General features: G+C 49.7%; 1 protein-coding gene across 1 annotated transcript in view; it reads right to left on the bottom strand.

The window, feature by feature from the left end:
* The window catches only part of LOC129859804 (glutamate receptor ionotropic, NMDA 3B-like), a 64639-nt gene that overhangs the window by 23835 nt on the left and 19683 nt on the right, over positions 1-21121 (bottom strand). Inside the window, exons 3-4 of the mRNA XM_055929929.1 lie at positions 3685-4350; positions 3369-3541 (exon numbers count right to left, since the gene is read on the bottom strand). Of these exons, the coding sequence (XP_055785904.1) occupies positions 3369-3541; positions 3685-4350 (839 nt within the window). The remainder of the gene's footprint in view (positions 1-3368; positions 3542-3684; positions 4351-21121) is intronic.

The following is a 21121-nucleotide window of genomic DNA, read 5'->3' as shown; positions in this document are numbered from 1 at the left end:
TTCTTCTCCTCCTCTCTCCTTTCCTCTCCTCCTCTCCCCTTTCCTAACCTCCTCTCTCATTTCCTCTCCTTCTCTCTCCTTTCCTCTCCTCCTCTCTCCTTTCCTCTCCTCCTCTCTCCTTTCCTCTCCTCCTCTCTCCTTTCCTCTCCTCCTCTTTCCTTTCCTCTCCTCCTCTCCCCTTTCCTCTCCTCCTCTCTCCTTTCCTCTCCTCCTGTCACGCCCTGACCTTAATTCCTTTTTTATGTCTCTATTTTCTTTGGTCGGGGCGTGAGTTGGGGTAGGCATTCTATGTTTTGTGTTCTATGTTTTCTATTTCTGTGTGTTTGGCCGGGTGTGGTTCTCAATCAGAGGCAGATGTCTATCGTTGTCTCTGATTGAGAGCCATACTTAGGTACCATTTTCCCACCTGTGTTTGGTGGGTAGTTGTTTTCGGTTTTGTGTTGCTGCACCTGACAGGACTGTTTTGTTTTCGTTCCTTCTCTTTGTTATTTTGTTTAGTGTTCTGTTTTTAATAAATATAACATGAACACTTACCACGCTGCGCATTGGTTCGACTACTCTTCATCCGACGACGGAAATCATTACACCTCCTCTCTCCTTTACTCACTCCGTTCCTCTGCTCCCTCTCCTCCTCTCTCCTTTCCTTTCCTCCTCTCTCCTTCCTCTCCTCCTCCTCTTTCACCCTGCTCCATATTGTGGGTAGAAGTGTTGTAGTGGAATGTTGTTGTTCTATACAGAAAGAAGGCCGAGCGACAGCGTGTAGCTTCACACACTTTGGTGAGAAAACGTAAAGACCATTTATGCTTCTTTCAGAATCCAAGGCCTGTCATGTTATTAGTCTGTGACTTAAATCTCAGTGGATACCGCGATGACTCACAGCCATGTCATCATCTACAGTCGTGGCCAAATGTTTTGAGAATGACACAAATATACATTTTCACAAAGTCTGCTGCCTCAGTGTCTTTAGATATTTTTGTCAGATGTTACTATGGAATACTGAAGTATAACTACAAGCATTTCATAAGTGTCAAAGGCTTTTATTGACAATTACATGAAGTTGATGCAAAGAGTCAATATTTGCAGTGTTGACCCTTCTTTTTCAAGACCTCTGCAATCTGCCCTGGCATACTGTCAATTAACTTCTGGGCCACATCCTGACTGATGGCATTCTTGCATAATCAATGCTTGGAGTCTGTCAGAATTTGTGGGTTTTTGTTTGTCCACCCGCCAATTGAGGATTGACCACAAGTTCTCAATGGGATTAAAGTCTGGGGAGTTTCCTGGCCATGGACCCAAAATATCGATGTTAGACACTTAGTTATCACTTTTGCCTTATGGCAAGGTGCTCCATCATGCTGGAAAAGGCATTGTTCGTCACCAAACTGTTCCTGGATGGTTGGGAGAAGTTGCTCTCGGAGGATGTGTTGTTACCATTCTTTATTCATGGCTGTGTTCTTAGGCAAAATTGTGAGTGAGCCCACTCCCTTGGCTGAGAAGCAACCCCACACATGAATGGTCTCAGGATGCTTTACTGTTGGCATGACACAGGACTGATGGTAGCGCTCACCTTGTCTTCTCCGGACAAGCTTTTTTCCGGATGCCCCAAACAATCAGAAAGGGGATTCATCAGAGAAAATGACTTTACCCCAGTCCTCAGCAGTCCAATCCCTGTACCTTTTTGCAGAATATCAGTATGTCCTTGATGTTTTTCCTGGAGAGAAGTAGCTTCTTTGCTGCCCTTCTTGACACCAGGCCATCCTCCAAAAGTCTTCGACTCACTGTGCGTGCAGATGCACTCACACCTGCCTGCTGCCATTTCTGAGCAAGCTGGTGGTGCCCCGATCCCACAGCTGAATCAACTTTAGGAGACGGTCCTGGCGCTTGCTTTGGTTTCTTTCGCGCCCTGAAGCCTTCTTCACAACAATTGAACCGCTCTCCTTGAAGTTCTTGATGATCCGATGAATGGTTGATTTAGGTGCAATCTTACTGGCAGCAATATTCTTGCCTGTGAAGCTCTTTTTGTGCAAAGCAATGATGATGACACTTGTTTCCTAGCAGGTAACCATGGTTGACAGAGGAAGAACAATGATTCCAAGCACCACCCTCCTTTTGAAGCTTCCATTCTGTTATTCGAACTCAATCAGCATGACAGAGTGATCTCCAGCCTTGTCCTCGTCAACACTCACACCTGTGTTAACGAGAGAATCCTGACATGATGTCAGCTGGTCCTTTTGTGGCAGGGCTGAAATGCAGTGGAAATGTTTTTGGGGGATTCAGTTCATTTGCATGGCAAAGAGGGACAGACAATATGCAATCATATATATTATTGTACCAAAAAAACAATTGAAGACAGACAGACAGACAGACAGACAGACAGACAGACAGACAGACAGTATCTGTAATCTGGCTATATTTCCAACAAACTCCCCAAGTGTTTGTAGGATTAACTCTGAAAAAGCCCTGCTTCCTTTCCTCATTTCCTCCCTCATTCCAACCCTCCATCTATACCTCTCTCCCTCAGGCATTGGGCGGTTAATTGCATTTCCTACCGGAAGTCTAACTTCCAGTACATTGTAATACACACTGGCCCTGTCAGACACAACACTGGCTCTATCTATGTAAAGCTGTCAGACACAACACTGGCTCTATCTATGTAAAGCTGTCAGACAGAACACTGTCTCTATCTATGTAAAGCTGTCAGACACAACACTGGCTCTATCTATGTAAAGCTGTCAGACAGAACACTAGCTCTATCTATGTAAAGCTGTTAGACAGAACACTGGCTCTATCTATGTAAAGCTGTTAGACAGAACACTGGTTCTATCTATGTAAAGCTGTCAGACAGAACACTGGCTCTATCTATGTAAAGATGTCAGACAGAACACTGGCTCTATCTATGTAAAGCTGTCAGACAGAACACTGGCTCTATCTATGTAAAGCTGTCAGACAGAACACTGGCTCTATCTAGGTAAAGCTGTTAGACAGAACACTGGCTCTATCTATGTAAAGCTGTCAGACACAACACTGGCTCTATCTATGTAAAGCTGTCAGACAGAACACTGGCTCTATCTATGTAAAGCTGTCAGACACAACACTGGCTCTATCTATGTAAAGCTGTCAGACAGAACACTCTTCCTGTCTTTGTAATGGTGTCAATAAAACTTTGTATAGCTGTCTCAAGCTAATCTATCCACAGTCCCAAGCCTTCAGTCTATCTACAGTCTGTTCAGGTCTGTCTGTTTATTCTCAGGCTTGGCATGGATTATAAATGGGACAGGTCCTCTCAGACTCCATTCTATCATCTGGTGCCAATGTCTGGAGGAGGGGAGATAGATGTGTATATGTGTGTGTGTGTACAATATATCTACCTGGCCAGGTACTGTCCAGACGAAGGCACTTCCTCTTTGTTAGGTTTGTCGTAACAGTTGACCAGGTTCTGGATCAGAGCCAGGTCTGGCCTCACCTCACTGGCCGACGTCACCGCCTGGCCAATCAACCGCAGCGCGTCTCGGATGTAGAAGGTGATGGGCTTACGACCCACCTAGACACACACACACACACACACTTTTAAATGAGTTTTCAAAGGTCAAATAAAATAAACCAATCAGCCAATCAATGAATCACCCAATCAACCAATCAACCAACCAAATCAATGAATGAATAAATCAACCAATTAATAATCACCTCTCCATAAGCCAATAGGCCGAGGGGCCCGCCCAGCGAGAGGAGAGAGTCAGGTGACAGAGGGTTACCCATAATCCACTGCAGTGCGGGGAGCGAGGGAGCGAGATGCTGGGCGCAGCGGAGGACAGAAGAGAGACATTCTGGGTCGGAACCAAGGATGACCACGGAGGAAAGAGGAGAGGCGGAGAGAAGAAGACGACGGGAGAGGAGAGACAAGACCTCAGCTTCCCTTTTGTCTTCTCTGGTCTCATCACTTGTTTCTTCACTTCTCTCAGCCCCTCTTCCCTCCTCCCCTCTCTCCTCCCTCCTCTCCCCCTTCCCTCTCTCCTCCCTCCTCTCCTCCTTCCCTCTCTCCTCCCTCCTCCCCTCCTTCCCTCTCTCCTCCCTCCTCTCATCTCCTCCTATATGTGTAAGGTTGATGATATCCAGTAGATTCCAGCTTGTTCCTTCCTGTGTCTCTAGATGTTTCAGTAGTCCCTCCCCCCTCTCCTCCCATCCAGGACACACCACAGCGACTCCCCCTCTATCCCCTTCCTGACCCCTGCCTCCCCCCTCTCTTCTCCCTTCACCCTCTGTCTCCCCCTCTACCCCCTGGAGAACAGAGAGCAGAAGGTTGGCCAGGCGAGAGGGTGGAACACGAACTGACATTTGGAGATGGAACCGGTTCTAGGGGGAGAGAGAGAGAACAGAATGTTACTAGAACCAAACCATTCTGCAAGACTTTCATAGAGTGATGTTCATAAATATTGAATGTTGTTGAATGGAGTGAAAGGCTCCTGAGTGTGCTCCCTTCTTCCAGACTCCACTTTCCAACCATGTCTTGTTGCTTTACGCCTACAGGCAAAGTCAAGGGGATGTTGCATATGTATACAGTATCTATGGGTTCAGTAAGGAACACATACACACACCTTATGAATGTAGACGGAGCGAGGAAATCCGCTAGAAGTCTTCAGCGACACGACTGAATTAATACAGTATATATACATATACACATGGGGGGTGTACAGGTCTGAATTAATACAGTATATATACATATACACATGGGGGGTGTACGTGTGTGTGTGTGTGTGTGTGTGTGTGTGTGTGTATGTGTGAGAGAGGTACCATAGTGTTTGAACTCAGCAGAGGTGTGGGGGTTGTACGAAAAAGTTGGTGGCTCGGTGTGGGGTGGAACAGTGTGTGAAAAATAGAAAGAGAGGGTGGAGGGATGGGGGGGATGGAGGGATGGAGGGATGGTAGGGTGGAGGGATGGAGGGATGGGAGGGTGGAGGGATGGGAGGGTGGAGGGATGGGAGGGTGGAGGGATGGAGGGATGGAGGGTGGAGGGATGGAGGGATGGAGGGTGGAGGGATAGAGGGTTGGGCGATTGAGGGATGGAGGGTGGAGGGTGGAGGGATGGAGGGATGGAGGGTGGAGGGATGGAGGGTGGAGGGATGGAGGGATGGAGGGTGGAGGGTGGAGGGATGGAGGGTGGAGGGATGGAGGGTGGAGGGATGGAGGGTGGAGGGATGGAGGGTGGAGGGATGGAGGGATGGAGGGTGGAGGAATGGAGGGTGGAGGGATGGAGGGATGGAGGGTGGAGGGATGGAGGGATGGAGGGTGGAGAGGTGGAGGGATGGAGGGTGGAGGGTGGAGGGATGGAGGGACGGAGGGCGGAGGGATGGAGGGTGAAGGGATGGAGGGTGGAGGGATGGAGGGTGGAGGGTGGAGGAATGGAGGGTGGAGGAATAGAGGGATGGAGGGTGGAGGAATGGAGGGTGGAGGGGTGGAGGGATGGAGGGTGGAGGAATAGAGGGTGGAGGAATAGAGGGATGGAGGAATAGAGGGATGGAGGAATGGAGGGATGGAGGGTGGAGGGATGGAGAGTGGAGGGATGGAGGGATGGAGGGTGGAGGAATGGAGGAATGGAGGGATGGAGGGATGGGAGGGTGGAGGGATGGAGGGTGGAGGGTGGAGGAATGGAGGGATGGAGGGTGAAGGGATGGAGGGTGGAGGGTGGAGGAATGGAGGGTGGAGGGATGGAGGAATGGAGGGATGGAGGAATGGAGGGATGGAGGGTGGAGGAATGGAGGAATGGAGGGATGGAGGGTGGAGGGATGGAGAGTGGAGGGATGGAGGGTGGAGGGATGGAGGGGTGGAGGGTGGAGGGATGGAGGGATGGAGGGTGGAGGGATGGAGGGATGGAGGGTGGAGGGATGGAGGGATGGAGGGTGGAGGAATGGATGGATGGAGGGTGGATGGATGGAGGGTGGATGGATGGAGGGTGGAGGAATGGAGGGTGGAGGGTGGAGGGTGGAGGGAGGATGGATGGAGGGTGGATGGATGGAGGGATGGAGGGTGGGTGGATGGATGGATGGATGGAGGGTGGAGGAATGGAGGAATGGAGGGTGGAGGAATGGAGGGATGGAGGGTGGAGGAATGGAGGGATGGAGGGATGGAGGGTGGAGGAATGGAGGAATGGAGGGATGGAGGGATGGAGGGATGGAGGGATGGAGGAATGGAGGGATGGAGGGATGGAGGGATGGAGGGATGGAGGGATGGAGGGATGGGAGGGTGGAGGGATGGAGGGATGGAGGGATGGAGGGATGGAGGGTGGGTGGATGGAGGGTGGATGGATGGAGGGTGGAGGAATGGAGGGATGGAGGGATGGAGGGATGGGAGGGTGGAGGGATGGAGGGTGGAGGGATGGAGAGTGGATGGATGGAGGAATGGAGGAAGGGAGGGTGGATGGATGGAGGGTGGAGGAATGGAGGGATGGAGGGGGAAGGAATGGAGGGATGGAGGGGGTTCCATTCTGTAAGGTACAGTACCTGTGACTGCTTTTAGCTCCATTGGGAAGGAAACACTGGCGCTACCAAGCTTTTAGATTCATTAAAATAAATAATCCATTATAGTTTAATACAGAATGTGATGGCTAACCAACCAGTGTTGTTGTGTAATTATGCTAAACAGCTAATGTTTATTTACTCTTCATTTCCTCACGTCTCCAGGCGTTTAATACAATATTCTGGATTTAAGATGAATTACATTGTCACGATCGTGTGGAGGATTGACGGACCAATACGCAGCACTTGGAAAATAAGCCATCTCCTTTTATTTAACGAAGAAGGCACACGAAACAAAAACACTTAAACACTAAACAAAACAACAAAACGATCGTGAAGCTAAAACAACGATGTGCACACACTGGCTACAAACGTATCACATAGACAATTACCCACAACCAATGAGAGCCTATGGCTACCCTAAATAAGGCTCCCAATCAGAGACAACCAAAATCAGCTGTCTCTAATTGGGAACTCATTCAGGTAACCATAGACTCTCCTAGACAACTAAACATACATAGACAACGCTAGACACCTGAACTCCACACAAACCCATATACTACACAACAACCCCTTTACCATAAAAAACACCCAAAACCAACAAAACACAAACATTCCCCATGTCACACCCTGACCTAACTAAAATAATAAAGAAAACAAAGAATACTAAGGCCAGGGCGTGACATAACCCCCCCCTTAAGGTGCGAACTCCGGGCGCACCATTACACAGTCTAGGGGAGGGTCTGGGTGGGCTTCCATCCATGGTGGCGGCTCCGGCTCTGGTCGTGGTCCCCACGTCACCACAGTCCCTAACCGCCTCCTTAGCTTCCTCCAGATGACCCCCCTCCACATTAACCACACTGCATTAAGGGGCAGTTCCGGACTAAGGGGCAGTACCAGGGTAAGGGGCAGTACCAGGGTAAGGGGCAGCACCAGGGTAAGGGGCAGCACCAGGGTAAGGGGCAGCACCAGGGTAAGGGGCAGCACCAGGGTAAGGGGCAGCACCAGGGTAAGGGGCAGCACCAGGGTAAGGGGCAGCACCAGGGTAAGGGGCAGCACCAGGGTAAGGGGCAGCACCAGGGTAAGGGGCAGCACCAGGGTAAGGGGCAGCTCCGGACTGAGGAATGGCAGCTCCGGACTGAGGAATGGCAGCTCCGGACTGAGGAATGGCAGCTCCGGACTGAGGGACTGCAGCTCCGGACTGAGGGACTGCAGCTCCGGACTGAGGGACGGCCCATGGCTAGCTGACGGATCTGGCTGCTCATGGCTGGCTGACGGATCTGGCTGCTCATGGCTAGCTGACGGATCTGGCTGCTCATGGCTAGCTGACGGATCTGGCTGCTCATGGCTAGCTGACGGATCTGGCTGCTCATGGCTAGCTGACGGATCTGGCTGCTCATGGCTAGCTGACGGATCTGGCTGCTCATGGCTGGCTGACGGATCTGGCTGCTCATGGCTGGCTGACGGATCTGGCTGCTCATGGCTGGCTGACGGATCTGGCTGCTCATGACTAGCTGACGGATCTGGCTGCTCATGGCTAGCTGACGGATCTGGCTGCTCATGGCTGGCTGACGGATCTGGCTGCTCATGGCTGGCTGACGGATCTGGCTGCTCATGGCTGGCTGACGGATCTGGCTGCTCATGGCTGGCTGACGGATCTGGCTGCTCATGGCTGGCTGACGGCTCTGGCAGATCCTGTCTGGTTGGCGGCTCTGGCAGATCCTGTCTGGTTGGCGGCTCTGGCAGATCCTGTCTGACGGACGGCTCTAGCGGCTACTGTCTGGCTGGCGGCTCTAGCGGCTCCTGTCTGGCGGACGGCTCAGTAGGCTCATGGCAGACGGGCGGCTTTGCAGGCTCATGGCAGACGGGCGGCTTTGCAGGCTCATTGCAGACGGATGGCTCAGATGGCGCTGGGGAGACGGATGGCTCAGATGGCGCTGGGGAGACGGATGGCTCAGATGGCGCTTGGCAGACGGGCAGTTCAGTCATCGCTGTGCAGACGGCAGACTCCTGCCGGCTGAGGCGCACTGTAGGCCTGGTGCGTGGTGCCGGGACTGGTGGCACCGGGCTGGGGACACGCATCTCAGGGCTAGTGCGGGGAGCAGCAACAGGACGCACAGGACTCTGGGGACACACAGGAGGCTTGGTGCGTGGTTTAGACACTGGTGGTAAAGGGCTGGAGACACGCACCATATAGCTAGTGCGTGGAGGAGGCACTGGTGGTACTGGGTTGGGGCGGGGAGGTGGCGCCGGAAATACCGGACCGTGCAGGCGTACTGGCTCCCTTGAACGCCGAGCCTGCCCAACCTTACCTGGTTGTATGCTCCCCGTCGCCTGACCAGTGCGGGGAGGTGGAATAACCCGCACCGGCCTATGTAGGCGAACCGGGGACACCATGCGTAAGGCTGGTGCCATGTACGCCGGCCCGAGGAGACGCACTGGTGACCAGATGCGTTGGGCCGGCTTCATGACATACGGCTCAACGCTCAGTCTAGCCCGGCCGATACGTGGAGCTGAAATGTACCGAACCGGGCTATGCACGCGTACAGGAGACACCGTGCGCTCTACTGCGTAACACGGTGTCTGCCCGTACTCCCGCTCTCCACGGTAAGTACAGGGAGTAGGCGCAGGTTTCCTACCTGACTTCGCCACACTCCCTTTAAGGCCCCCCCCAAGAAATTTTTGGGTTGTACTCACGGGTTTCCAGCCTTGTCTCCGTGCTGCCTCCTCATATCGCCTCCTCTCGGCTTTAGCTGCCTCCAGCTCTTCACGAGGAAGGCGATATTCTCCCGGTTGAGCCCACGGCCCCTTACCATCCAGTATCTCCTCCCATGTCCATGAATCTTGTGTAGGTAGGTCCTGTTGCCGCTTTCCATGCCGCTTGGTCCTATGGTGGGTAATTCTGTCACGATCGTGTGGAGGATTGACGGACCAATACGCAGCACTTGGAAAATAAGCCATCTCCTTTTATTTAACGAAGAAGGCACACGAAACAAAAACACTTAAACACTAAACAAAACAACAAAACGATCGTGAAGCTAAAACAACGATGTGCACACACTGGCTACAAACGTATCACATAGACAATTACCCACAACCAATGAGAGCCTATGGCTACCCTAAATAAGGCTCCCAATCAGAGACAACCAAAATCAGCTGTCTCTAATTGGGAACTCATTCAGGTAACCATAGACTCTCCTAGACAACTAAACATACATAGACAACGCTAGACACCTGAACTCCACACAAACCCATATACTACACAACAACCCCTTTACCATAAAAAACACCCAAAACCAACAAAACACAAACATTCCCCATGTCACACCCTGACCTAACTAAAATAATAAAGAAAACAAAGAATACTAAGGCCAGGGCGTGACATACATTTAATCACACACACATGTATACAAACAGACATACACACATACACACATACAAACATACTCAAGGCTGCAGCCTAAGTGGTAAATGGTGTTTATCTCAGTATAACACCATGCTAGCCCACACAGACCTGCCGATGAGAACACTACTGGGCTTATAGGTAATCACACACCTTTAAAATGACAAAATCTTATTTCACAAAATCTCACACACTCTGTATGTCCAAATCTAATTTCACAGTTAATATTGACGGGTGATGTTGTGTTTATTAGATTTCTACCAGTAAAAAAAGACAATTAAATACAGGAAAATTACATCCACACGAACACACACACACACACACACACACACACAAACACACACACACACACACACACACACACACACACACACACACACACACACACACACACACACACACACACACACAAGTAACCATAAAGACAGTTATTTTCTACTGTAGGGCGTTATTAAAGCCTCATAAAAACACCACTGTTGTCTTTCTCTCTTTCAGCCTCTCTTTCTATCCCTGTGTGTGTGTGTGTGTGTGTGTGTGTGTGTGTGTGTGTGTGTGTGTGTGTGTGTGTGTGTGTGTGTGTGTGTGTGTGTGTGTGTGTGTGTGTGTGTGTGTGTGTGTGTGTGTGTGTGTGTGTGTGTGTGTCTGTGTGTGTCTGTGTGTCTGTGTGTGTCTGTGTGTGTGTGTGTTCCTAACCATTTCATAAGACATTGTTCTCAGCACAGCTGAATTATCATTTGCATGATCAAGGAGCAGAGAACATTAGCTATTAGTTTCCCCCCACAGACTTCTGACAGTTTAACAGTGGGAAATGGTGTGACACTAGCGAAGCTTTTATCAGAAAAAGACCAGATACGTTCCCTGTGGTGTGGATGGTGTGTGTGTATGTGTGTATGGTGTGTGTGTATGGTGTGTATGTATGGTGTGTATGTGTATGTGTATGCTGTGTGTGTGTGTGTGTGTGTGTGTGTGTGTGTGTGTGTGTGTGTGTGTGTGTGTGTGTGTGTGTGTGTGTGTGTGTGTGTGTGTGTGTGTGTGTGTGTGTGTATGTATGGTGTGTGTGTCTGGTGTGTTTGTATGGTGTGTATGTGTATGTGTATGCTGTGTGTGTGTGTGTGTGTGTGTGTGTGTGTGTGTGTGTGTGTGTGTGTGTGTGTGTGTGTGTGTGTGTGTGTGTGTGTGTGTGTGTGTGTGTGTGTGTGTGTGTGTGTGTGTGTATGTATGGTGTGTGTGTCTGGTGTATTTGTATGGTGTGTGTGTGTGTATGTTGTGTGTGTGTATGGTGTGTGTGTATGGTGTGTATGTATGGTGTGTGTGTCTGGTGTGTGTGTATGGTGTGTGTGTATGGTGTGTGTATGCTGTGTGTGTATGGTGTGTGTGTATGTGTATGGTGTGTGTGTGTATGGTGTGCGTGTGTGTGTATGCTGTGTGTATGGTGTGTGTGTATGGTGTGTGTGTGTATGCTGTGTGTGTATGGTGTGTGAGTATGGTGTGTGTGGTGTGTGTGTGTATGGTGTGTGTGTGTGTATGCTGTGTGTATGGTGTGTGTCTATGGTGTGTGTGTATGGTGTGTGTGTGTATGCTGTGTGTGTATGGTGTGTGAGTATGGTGTGTGTGTGTGTGTGTGTATGTGGTGTGTATGGTGTGTGTGGTGTGTATGTTGTGTGGTGTGTATGGTGTGTGTGTGTATGGTATGTGTGCGTATGGTGTGTCTGTATGGTGTGTCTGTATGGTGTGTGTGTGTGTGTGTGGTGTCTAAGTATGGTGTGTGAGTATGGTGTGTGTGTGTGTGTGTGTGTGTGGTGTGTATGGTGTGTGTGGTGTGTATGTCGTGTGGTGTGTATGGTGTGTGTGTATGGTGTGTGTGTATATGGTGTGTGTGTATATGTTTGTATGTTGTGTGTGTGTGTGTGTTTGTGTGTGTTTGTGTGTGTATGATACACTGATTGTTGCCAGTGTAATATCATTGCCAGTGTGAGTCATCATTGTGTATAAACTATGTATATGATTATATAACATATATTGTTACATTACTATAAGCACCATCCCTCAGTCAGAGAAGGAGAGAAGAGGTGTACAGATGTAGGATTTTACTTTGAGCCACATTGCTACAGCAGGAAAATAATCCTGCAGCAACAGAAAATGTGAATTATTATGTGGATTCTCCTATAACAGTGTGATCAAATTAAGATCCTACATCTGTAAGTAGAATACAGAGCTCTATCCCCTTCTCTTCCTCTACCCGCTCTTGTTATTCTGTCTCTCTCTCTCTCTCTCTCTCTCTCTCTCTCTCTCTCTCTCTCTCTCTCTCTCTCTCTCTCTCTCTCTCTCTCTCTCTCTCTGTGTTTCTCTCTCTCTGTCTGTCTCTCTCTCTCTCTCTCTCTCTCTCTCTCTCTCTCTCTCTCTCTGTGTTTCTCTCTCTCTCAGCTTTCTCTCTCTCTCTCTCTCTCTCTCTCTCTGTCTCTCTCTCTCTCTCTCTCTCTCTCTGTCTCACTCTCTGTCTCTCTCTCTCTGGTATACTAAACAATAACAGGTGAAGCCAGTAGACTTACCCAGCACACCCTGAGGGATACAATGAAAGCTCCTTTCCATAAAATCAACTATTGGATTGCAAGGACGTCCTTTATTGTGGTCAAACTGAACGGCCGGTTGGCTGAACTCTGTATGGAACTGTGGTTTACAGTGTGTGTGTGTGTGTGTGTGTGTATGTGTGTGTGTGTGTGTGTGTGTGTGTGTGTGTGTGTGTGTGTGTGTGTGTGTGTGTGTGTGTGTGTGTGTGTGTGTGTGTGTGTGTGTGTGTGTGTGTGTGTGTGTGTGTTTCATAGTGTTTTTGTCAAAGTGTGTCATGAACTCTAGTAGGGGTCTCATTTGATCACCGGCAACAGTGATAATGTAATGTCAACATTTGTGTGATGTCATTACTGCTACCCACACTGGGAGTGTGATGTCATTACTGCTACCCACACTGGGAGTGTGATGTCATTACTGCTACCCACACTGGGAGTGTGATGTCATTACTGCTACCCACACTGGGAGTGTGATGTCATTACTGCTACCCACACTGGGAGTGTGATGTTTCTACTGCTACCCACACTGGGAGTGTGATGTCATTACTGCTACCCACACTGGGAGTGTGATGTCATTACTGCTACCCACACTGGGAGTGTGATGTCATTACTGCTACCCACACTGGGAGTGTGATGTCTTTACTGCTACCCACACTGGGAGTGTGATGTGATTACTGCTACCCACACTGGGAGTGTGATGTGATTACTGCTACCCACACTGGGAGTGTGATGTGATTACTGCTACCCACACTGGGAGTGTGATGTCATTACTGCTACCCACACTGGGAGTGTGATGTCATTACTGCTACCCCCACTGGGAGTGTGATGTCATTACTGCTACCCACACTGGGAGTGTGATGTCATTACTGCTACCCACACTGGGAGTGTGATGTCATTACTGCTACCCACACTGGGAGTGTGATGTCATTACTGCTACCCACACTGGGAGTGTGATGTCATTACTGCTACCCCCACTGGGAGTGTGATGTCATTACTGCTACCCACACTGGGAGTGTGATGTTATTACTGCTACCGACACTGGGAGTGTGATGTCATTACTGCTACCCACACTGGGAGTGTGATGTCATTACTGCTACCCACACTGGGAGTGTGATGTTTCTACTGCTACCCACACTGGGAGTGTGATGTTTCTACTGCTACCCACACTGGGAGTGTGATGTCATTACTGCTACCCACACTGGGAGTGTGATGTCATTACTGCTACCCACACTGGGAGTGTGATGTCATTACTGCTACCCACACTGGGAGTGTGATGTCATTACTGCTACCCACACTGGGAGTGTGATGTTTCTACTGCTACCCACACTGCGAGTGTGATGTCATTACTGCTACCCACACTGGGAGTGTGATGTCATTACTGCTACCCACACTGGGAGTGTGATGTCATTACTGCTACCCACACTGGGAGTGTGATGTCTTTACTGCTACCCACACTGGGAGTGTGATGTGATTACTGCTACCCACACTGGGAGTGTGATGTCATTACTGCTACCCACACTGGGAGTGTGATGTGATTACTGCTACCCACACTGGGAGTGTGATGTCATTACTGCTACCCACACTGGGAGTGTGATGTCATTACTGCTACCCACACTGGGAGTGTGATGTCATTACTGCTACCCACACTGGGAGTGTGATGTCATTACTGCTACCCACACTGGGAGTGTGATGTTTCTACTGCTACCCACACTGGGAGTGTGATGTCATTACTGCTACCCACACTGGGAGTGTGATGTCATTACTGCTACCCCCACTGGGAGTGTGATGTCATTACTGCTACCCACACTGGGAGTGTGATGTTATTACTGCTACCGACACTGGGAGTGTGATGTCATTACTGCTACCCACACTGGGAGTGTGATGTCATTACTGCTACCCACACTGGGAGTGTGATGTTTCTACTGCTACCCACACTGGGAGTGTGATGTTTCTACTGCTACCCACACTGGGAGTGTGATGTCATTACTGCTACCCACACTGGGAGTGTGATGTTTCTACTGCTACCCACACTGGGAGTGTGATGTCATTACTGCTACCCACACTGGGAGTGTGATGTCATTACTGCTACCCACACTGGGAGTGTGATGTCATTACTGCTACCCACACTGGGAGTGTGATGTCTTTACTGCTACCCACACTGGGAGTGTGATGTGATTACTGCTACCCACACTGGGAGTGTGATGTCATTACTGCTACCCACACTTGGAGTGTGATGTGATTACTGCTACCCACACTGGGAGTGTGATGTCATTACTGCTACCCACACTGGGAGTGTGATGTCATTACTGCTACCCCCACTGGGAGTGTGATGTCATTACTGCTACCCACACTGGGAGTGTGATGTCATTACTGCTACCCACACTGGGAGTGTGATGTCATTACTGCTACCCACACTGGGAGTGTGATGTCATTACTGCTACCCACACTGGGAGTGTGATGTTTCTACTGCTACCCACACTGGGAGTGTGATGTCATTACTGCTACCCACACTGGGAGTGTGATGTTATTACTGCTACCGACACTGGGAGTGTGATGTCATTACTGCTACCCACACTGGGAGTGTGATGTCATTACTGCTACCCACACTGGGAGTGTGATGTTTCTACTGCTACCCACACTGGGAGTGTGATGTCATTACTGCTACCCACACTGGGAGTGTGATGTCATTACTGCTACCCACACTGGGAGTGTGATGTCATTACTGCTACCCACACTGGGAGTGTGATGTCATTACTGCTACCCACACTGGGAGTGTGATGTCATTACTGCTACCCACACTGGGAGTGTGATGTCATTACTGCTACCCACACTGTGAGTGTGATGTCATTACTGCTACCCACACTGGGAGTGTGATGTCATTACTGCTACCCACACTGTGAGTGTGATGTTTCTACTGCTACCCACACTGGGAGTGTGATGTCATTACTGCTACCCACACTGGGAGTGTGATGTCATTACTGCTACCCACACTGGGAGTGTGATGTCATTACTGCTACCCACACTGGGAGTGTGATGTCATTACTGCTACCCACACTGGGAGTGTGATGTCATTACTGCTACCCACACTGGGAGTGTGATGTTTCTACTGCTACCCACACTGGGAGTGTGATGTCATTACTGCTACCCACACTGGGAGTGTGATGTCATTACTGCTACCCACACTGGGAGTGTGATGTCATTACTGCTACCCACACTGGGAGTGTGATGTCATTACTGCTACCCACACTGGGAGTGTGATGTCATTACTGCTACCCACACTGGGAGTGTGATGTCATTACTGCTACCCACACTGGGAGTGTGATGTCATTACTGCTACCCACACTGGGAGTGTGATGTCATTACTGCTACCCACACTGGGAGTGTGATGTTTCTACTGCTACCCACACTGGGAGTGTGATGTCATTACTGCTACCCACACTGGGAGTGTGATGTCATTACTGCTACCCACACTGGGAGTGTGATGTTTCTACTGCTACCCACACTGGGAGTGTGATGTCATTACTGCTACCCACACTGGGAGTGTGATGTCATTACTGCTACCCACATTGGGAGTGTGATGTCATTACTGCTACCCACACTGGGAGTGTGATGTCATTACTGCTACCCACACTGGGAGTGTGATGTCATTACTGCTACCCACACTGGGAGTGTGATGTCATTACTGCTACCCACACTGTGAGTGTGATGTCATTACTGCTACCCACACTAGGAGTGTGTGATGTCATTACTGATTTCCCCACTAGGAGTGTGTGATGTCATTACTGCTTTCCCCACTGGGAGTGTGATGTCATTACTGCTTTCCCCACTGGGAGTGTGATGTCATTACTGCTACCCACACTGGGAGTGTGATGTCATTACTGCTTTCCCCACTGGGAGTGTGATGTCATTACTGCTACCCACACTGGGAGTGTGATGTCATTACTGCTTTCCCCACTGGGAGTGTGATGTCATTACTGCTACCCACACTGGGAGTGTGATGTCATTACTGCTTTCCCCACTGGGAGTGTGATGTCATTACTGCTACCCACACTGGGAGTGTGATGTCATTACTGCTTTCCCCACTGGGAGTGTGATGTCATTACTGCTACCCACACTGGGAGTGTGATGTCATTACTGCTACCCACACTGGGAGTGTGATGTCATTACTGCTTTCCCCACTGGGAGTGTGATGTCATTACTGCTACCCACACTGGGAGTGTGATGTCATTACTGCTTTCCCCACTGGGAGTGTGATGTCATTACTGCTACCCACACTGGGAGTGTGGTGTCATTACTGCTTTCCCCACTGGGAGTGTGATGTCATTACTGCTTTCCCCACTGGGAGTGTGATGTCATTACTGCTACCCACACTGGGAGTGTGATGTCATTACTGCTTTCCCCACTGGGAGTGTGATGTCATTACTGCTACCCACACTGGGAGTGTGATGTCATTACTGCTTTCCCCACTGGGAGTGTGATGTCATTACTGCTTTCCCCACTGGGAGTGTGATGTCATTACTGCTACCCACACTGGGAGTGTGATGTCATTACTGCTTTCCCCACTGGGAGTGTGATGTCATTACTGCTACCCACACTGGGAGTGTGATGTCATTACTGCTTTCCCCACTGGGAGTGTGATGTCATTACTGCTACCCACACTGGGAGTGTGATGTCATTACTGCTTTCCCCACTGGGAGTGTGATGTCATTACTGCTTTCCCCACTGGGAGTGTGATGTCATTACTGCTACCCACACTGGGAGTGTGATGTCATTACTGCTTTCCCCACTGGGAGTGTGATGTCATTACTGCTACCCACACTGGGAGTGTGATGTCATTACTGCTTTCCCCACTGGGAGTGTGATGTCATTACTGCTTTCCCCACTGGGAGTGTGATGTCATTACTGCTACCCACACTGGGAGTGTGATGTCATTACTGCTTTCCCCACTGGGAGTGTGATGTCATTTCTGCTACCCACACTGGGAGTGTGATGTCATTACTGCTTTCCCCACTGGGAGTGTGATGTCATTACTGCTTTCCCCACTGGGAGTGTGATGTCATTACTGCTACCCACACTGGGAGTGTGATGTCATTACTGCTTTCCCCACTGGGAGTGTGATGTCATTACTGCTACCCACACTGGGAGTGTGATGTCATTACTGCTTTCCCCACTGGGAGTGTGATGTCATTACTGCTTTCCCCACTGGGAGTGTGATGTCATTACTGCTACCCACACTGGGAGTGTGATGTCATTACTGCTTTCCCCACTGGGAGTGTGATGTCATTACTGCTACCCACACTGGGAGTGTGATGTCATTACTGCTTTCCCCACTGGGAGTGTGATGTCATTACTGCTTTCCCCACTGGGAGTGTGATGTCATTACTGCTTTCCCCACTGGGAGTGTGATGTCATTACTGCTACCCACACTGGGAGTGTGATGTCATTACTGCTACCCACACTGGGAGTGTGATGTCATTACTGCTACCCACACTGGGAGTGTGATGTCATTACTGCTACCCACACTGGGAGTGTCACAGGAAACAGCATGTTTATTTACTACACCTCAGGACACTACACCGCCTAATGAGGTGTCTGGAGCTTTTGGGGAGGTTTGGTTGTTTATTTGTTGGTGTGTGTGTGTGTGTGTGTGTGTGTGTGTGTGTGTGTGTGTGTGTGTGTGTGTGTGTGTGTGTGTGTGTGTGTGTGTGTGTGTGTGTGTGTGTGTGTGTGTGTGTATGTGTGTGTGTGTGTGTGTGTGTGTGATATTTCCTAATAAAAATGATCCCTCATTTTCTGTGGAGTCAGACACTTAGGAGTAATGCAATAAACCAGAAAGATGGGAGTCATTTTGGGACTTGTGTGTGTGTGTTTGTATGTGTGTGTGAGTGAGTGAGTGTGTCTGTGTATGTGTGAGAGTGTGTGTGTGTGAGTGTGTGTGTGTGAGGGTGTGTGTGTGTTTGTATGTGTGTGTGTGGCAAATGACCTGCCCTGATTCAACCAATCAGCAGAGTTCTCCACCCTGAATACCCATCATCCATATCTGTTAAAGAGAAATGAGAAGGGAGAGAGAAGGAGAGAGAGAGAGACTTAAGGACAGAGCGAGGTGGAGAAAGGGGGGAGAGAAAGAGAACAGAAAGAGTGAGAGAGTGAGGGACGGTGTGATATTAGATTTATAATAGAATGCATGGTCATTTTGTGACAAACTGCCCTTGTTCTTCAGAAGTGGAGCTCTGTGATGTTCAATTATATATGATATAACTGGGTGGAAAAAGGCCGTTTGAGGGGAAGATGTGTGTTCAGTAAAAATGACTGAATTACAGATAAGATTCTTCTGTTGAGGCCAAATTCTATGGAAAAACTCCTGGCCCTAACGATGAACTGTTATGAGAGCCTGATTGTGGAAATGGTTTTGAGTGCTTGATTTATCAGTCATTAACCTCCTACACAGGAAGAATTGACACTATATTCTATACTCCTTTAAGAGGAGGAGCATAACTCTGTCCTTTTCAGAGACAGAGACAGCAGAGTGGTCCAGACCAGAGGAGAGAATTTCAACACTTCAGATTACAGACACGTTTCAAGAACAGAGAAACAAACACAAAGTAGTCATCTATCCCTGACTGAGAAGACTGAACTCAAAGTCACAACTCATTTAGCTTCATAATCAATTGCCTATGGTAGATCTTTCTCAGTGTGTGTGTGCGTGTGTGTGTGTATACGTGTGTGTGTGTGTGTGTTAAAGGAATGAATGTGTGTGTGAGTCAGCGCTCAGCATGGCCTGAGACAGAATGTTAATGTATGAAACGGCAGATAATGTAGGCAAGATTAACGATCAAATTGAAATGAATGTTTAATTTAGTGGAATTAGATGATCTTCTCTCGGGATCTCATCTCCATAGTAAGTAGACTGCTACTATAGACTGCTCACATTCAGGTAGACGGTGTGTGTGTGTTCTGGAGATAGTCAGATCTTTCTGCCCAGAATATTTAAACATGAATTATACTTTGTGCCTGCTTGCGTTACAAACTTCATCCACAACAAAGTGTGAAGTATTGAAAATAAGGAGGGTGGGACAAAACACAAGTAACTGGCACTATCACATTATTTCTCAGAAGCTAGCTACCTGACAACCACTCTCTTCTCCTCTCCTCTCCTCTCCTCTCCTCTCCTCTCCTCTCCTCTCCTCTCCTCTCCTCTCCTCTCCTCTCCTCTCCTCTCCTCTCCTCTCCTCTCCTCTCCTCTCCTCTCTTCTTCCCTCCTCTCCTCTCTTCTTCCCTCCTCTCCTCTCCTCTCATCTGCTCTCTTCTCCCCTCCTATCCTCTCCTCCTCTCCTGTCCTCTCCTGTCCTCTGTTCTCCTCTTTTCTTCCCTCATCTCCTCTCCTGTCGTTTCCTCTCTTATCCCCTCCCCGCCCATCCTCTCATCTCCTCTTTTCTCCCCTCCTCTCCTCTCCTCTCTTCGCCCCTCCTCTCCTCTCTTCTCCCCTCCTCTCCTCTCTTCTCCCTCCTCTCCTCTCTTCTCCCCTACTCCCTCTCTTCTCCCCTCCCCTCCTCTCCTCTCCTCTCTTCTCCCCTCCTCTCCTCTCCTCTCTTCTCCCCTACTCTCCTCTCTTCTCCCCTCCCCTCCTCTCTTCTCCCCTCCCCTCCTCTCCTCTCCTCTCTTCTCCCCTCCTCTCCTCTCCTCTCTTCTCCCCTCCTCTCCTCTCTTCTCCCCTCCTCTCTTCTCTTCTCCCCTCCTCTCCTCTCTTCTCCCCTCCTCTCCTCTCCTCTCTTCTCCCCTCCTCTCCTCTCTTCTCCCCTCCTCTCCTCTCTTCTCCCCTCCCCTCCTCTCCTCTCCTCTCTTCTCCTCCCCCTCCTCTCCTCTCCTCTCTTCTCCCCTCCTCTCCTCTCTTCTCCCCTCCCCTCCTCTCCTCTCCTCTCTTCTCCCCCCCTCCTCTCCTCTCCTCTCTTCTCCCCTCCTCTCCTCTCTTCTCCCCTCCTCTCTTCTCTTCTCCCCTCCTCTCCTCTCTTCTCCCCTCCTCTCCTCTCTTCTCCCCTCCTCTCCTCTCCTCTCTTCTCCCCCCCTCTCCTCTCTTCTCCCCTCCTCTCCTCTCTTCTCCCCTCCCCTCCTCTCCTCTCCTCTCTTCTCCCCTCCTCTCCTCTCTTCTACCCTCCCATCCTCTCCTCTCCTCTCATCTCCTCTCCTCTCTTATCCCATCCTCTCATCTCTTCTCCCCTCCTCTCCTCTCTTATCCCCTCCTCTCCTCTCCTCTCTTCTTCCCTCCTCTCCTCTCTGCTCCCCTCCTCTCCTCTCTTCTCCCCTCCTCTCCTCTCAGCTCTGTTTTTTTCTGATAACATGATTTCATGGTAAATTCAAATCTCATGTGTGTTGGGTGTTTGTCTCTGACATTTTCACGCTGTCTGCTCCAAGTGAACAGTGTTTGGTGGCGTGAGGCGATGGGAGAGACATTGGCAGGTGTGCTTGCATGCATGTGTGTATGTGTGTGTGTGTGTGGTGGGTGGGGGGTGGGGGGTGGGGGGTGAATGGCATAAATTATTCTCCAATGAAGTGCATATGGTTCTCAAATGTAGAGTAACATTTGGGAATTTGGCACTATCAGATTTTAACACACTTCAGAGAGCGAAAGAGATTTGATTTTGAGAGAG

This window comes from Salvelinus fontinalis, chromosome 7 (genome assembly GCF_029448725.1).
Source record: "Salvelinus fontinalis isolate EN_2023a chromosome 7, ASM2944872v1, whole genome shotgun sequence".
Taxonomy (NCBI): Eukaryota; Metazoa; Chordata; class Actinopteri; order Salmoniformes; family Salmonidae; genus Salvelinus; species Salvelinus fontinalis.
The sequence above is the reverse complement of the archived record's forward strand: the minus strand, read 5'-3'. Positions and strand labels throughout refer to the sequence as shown.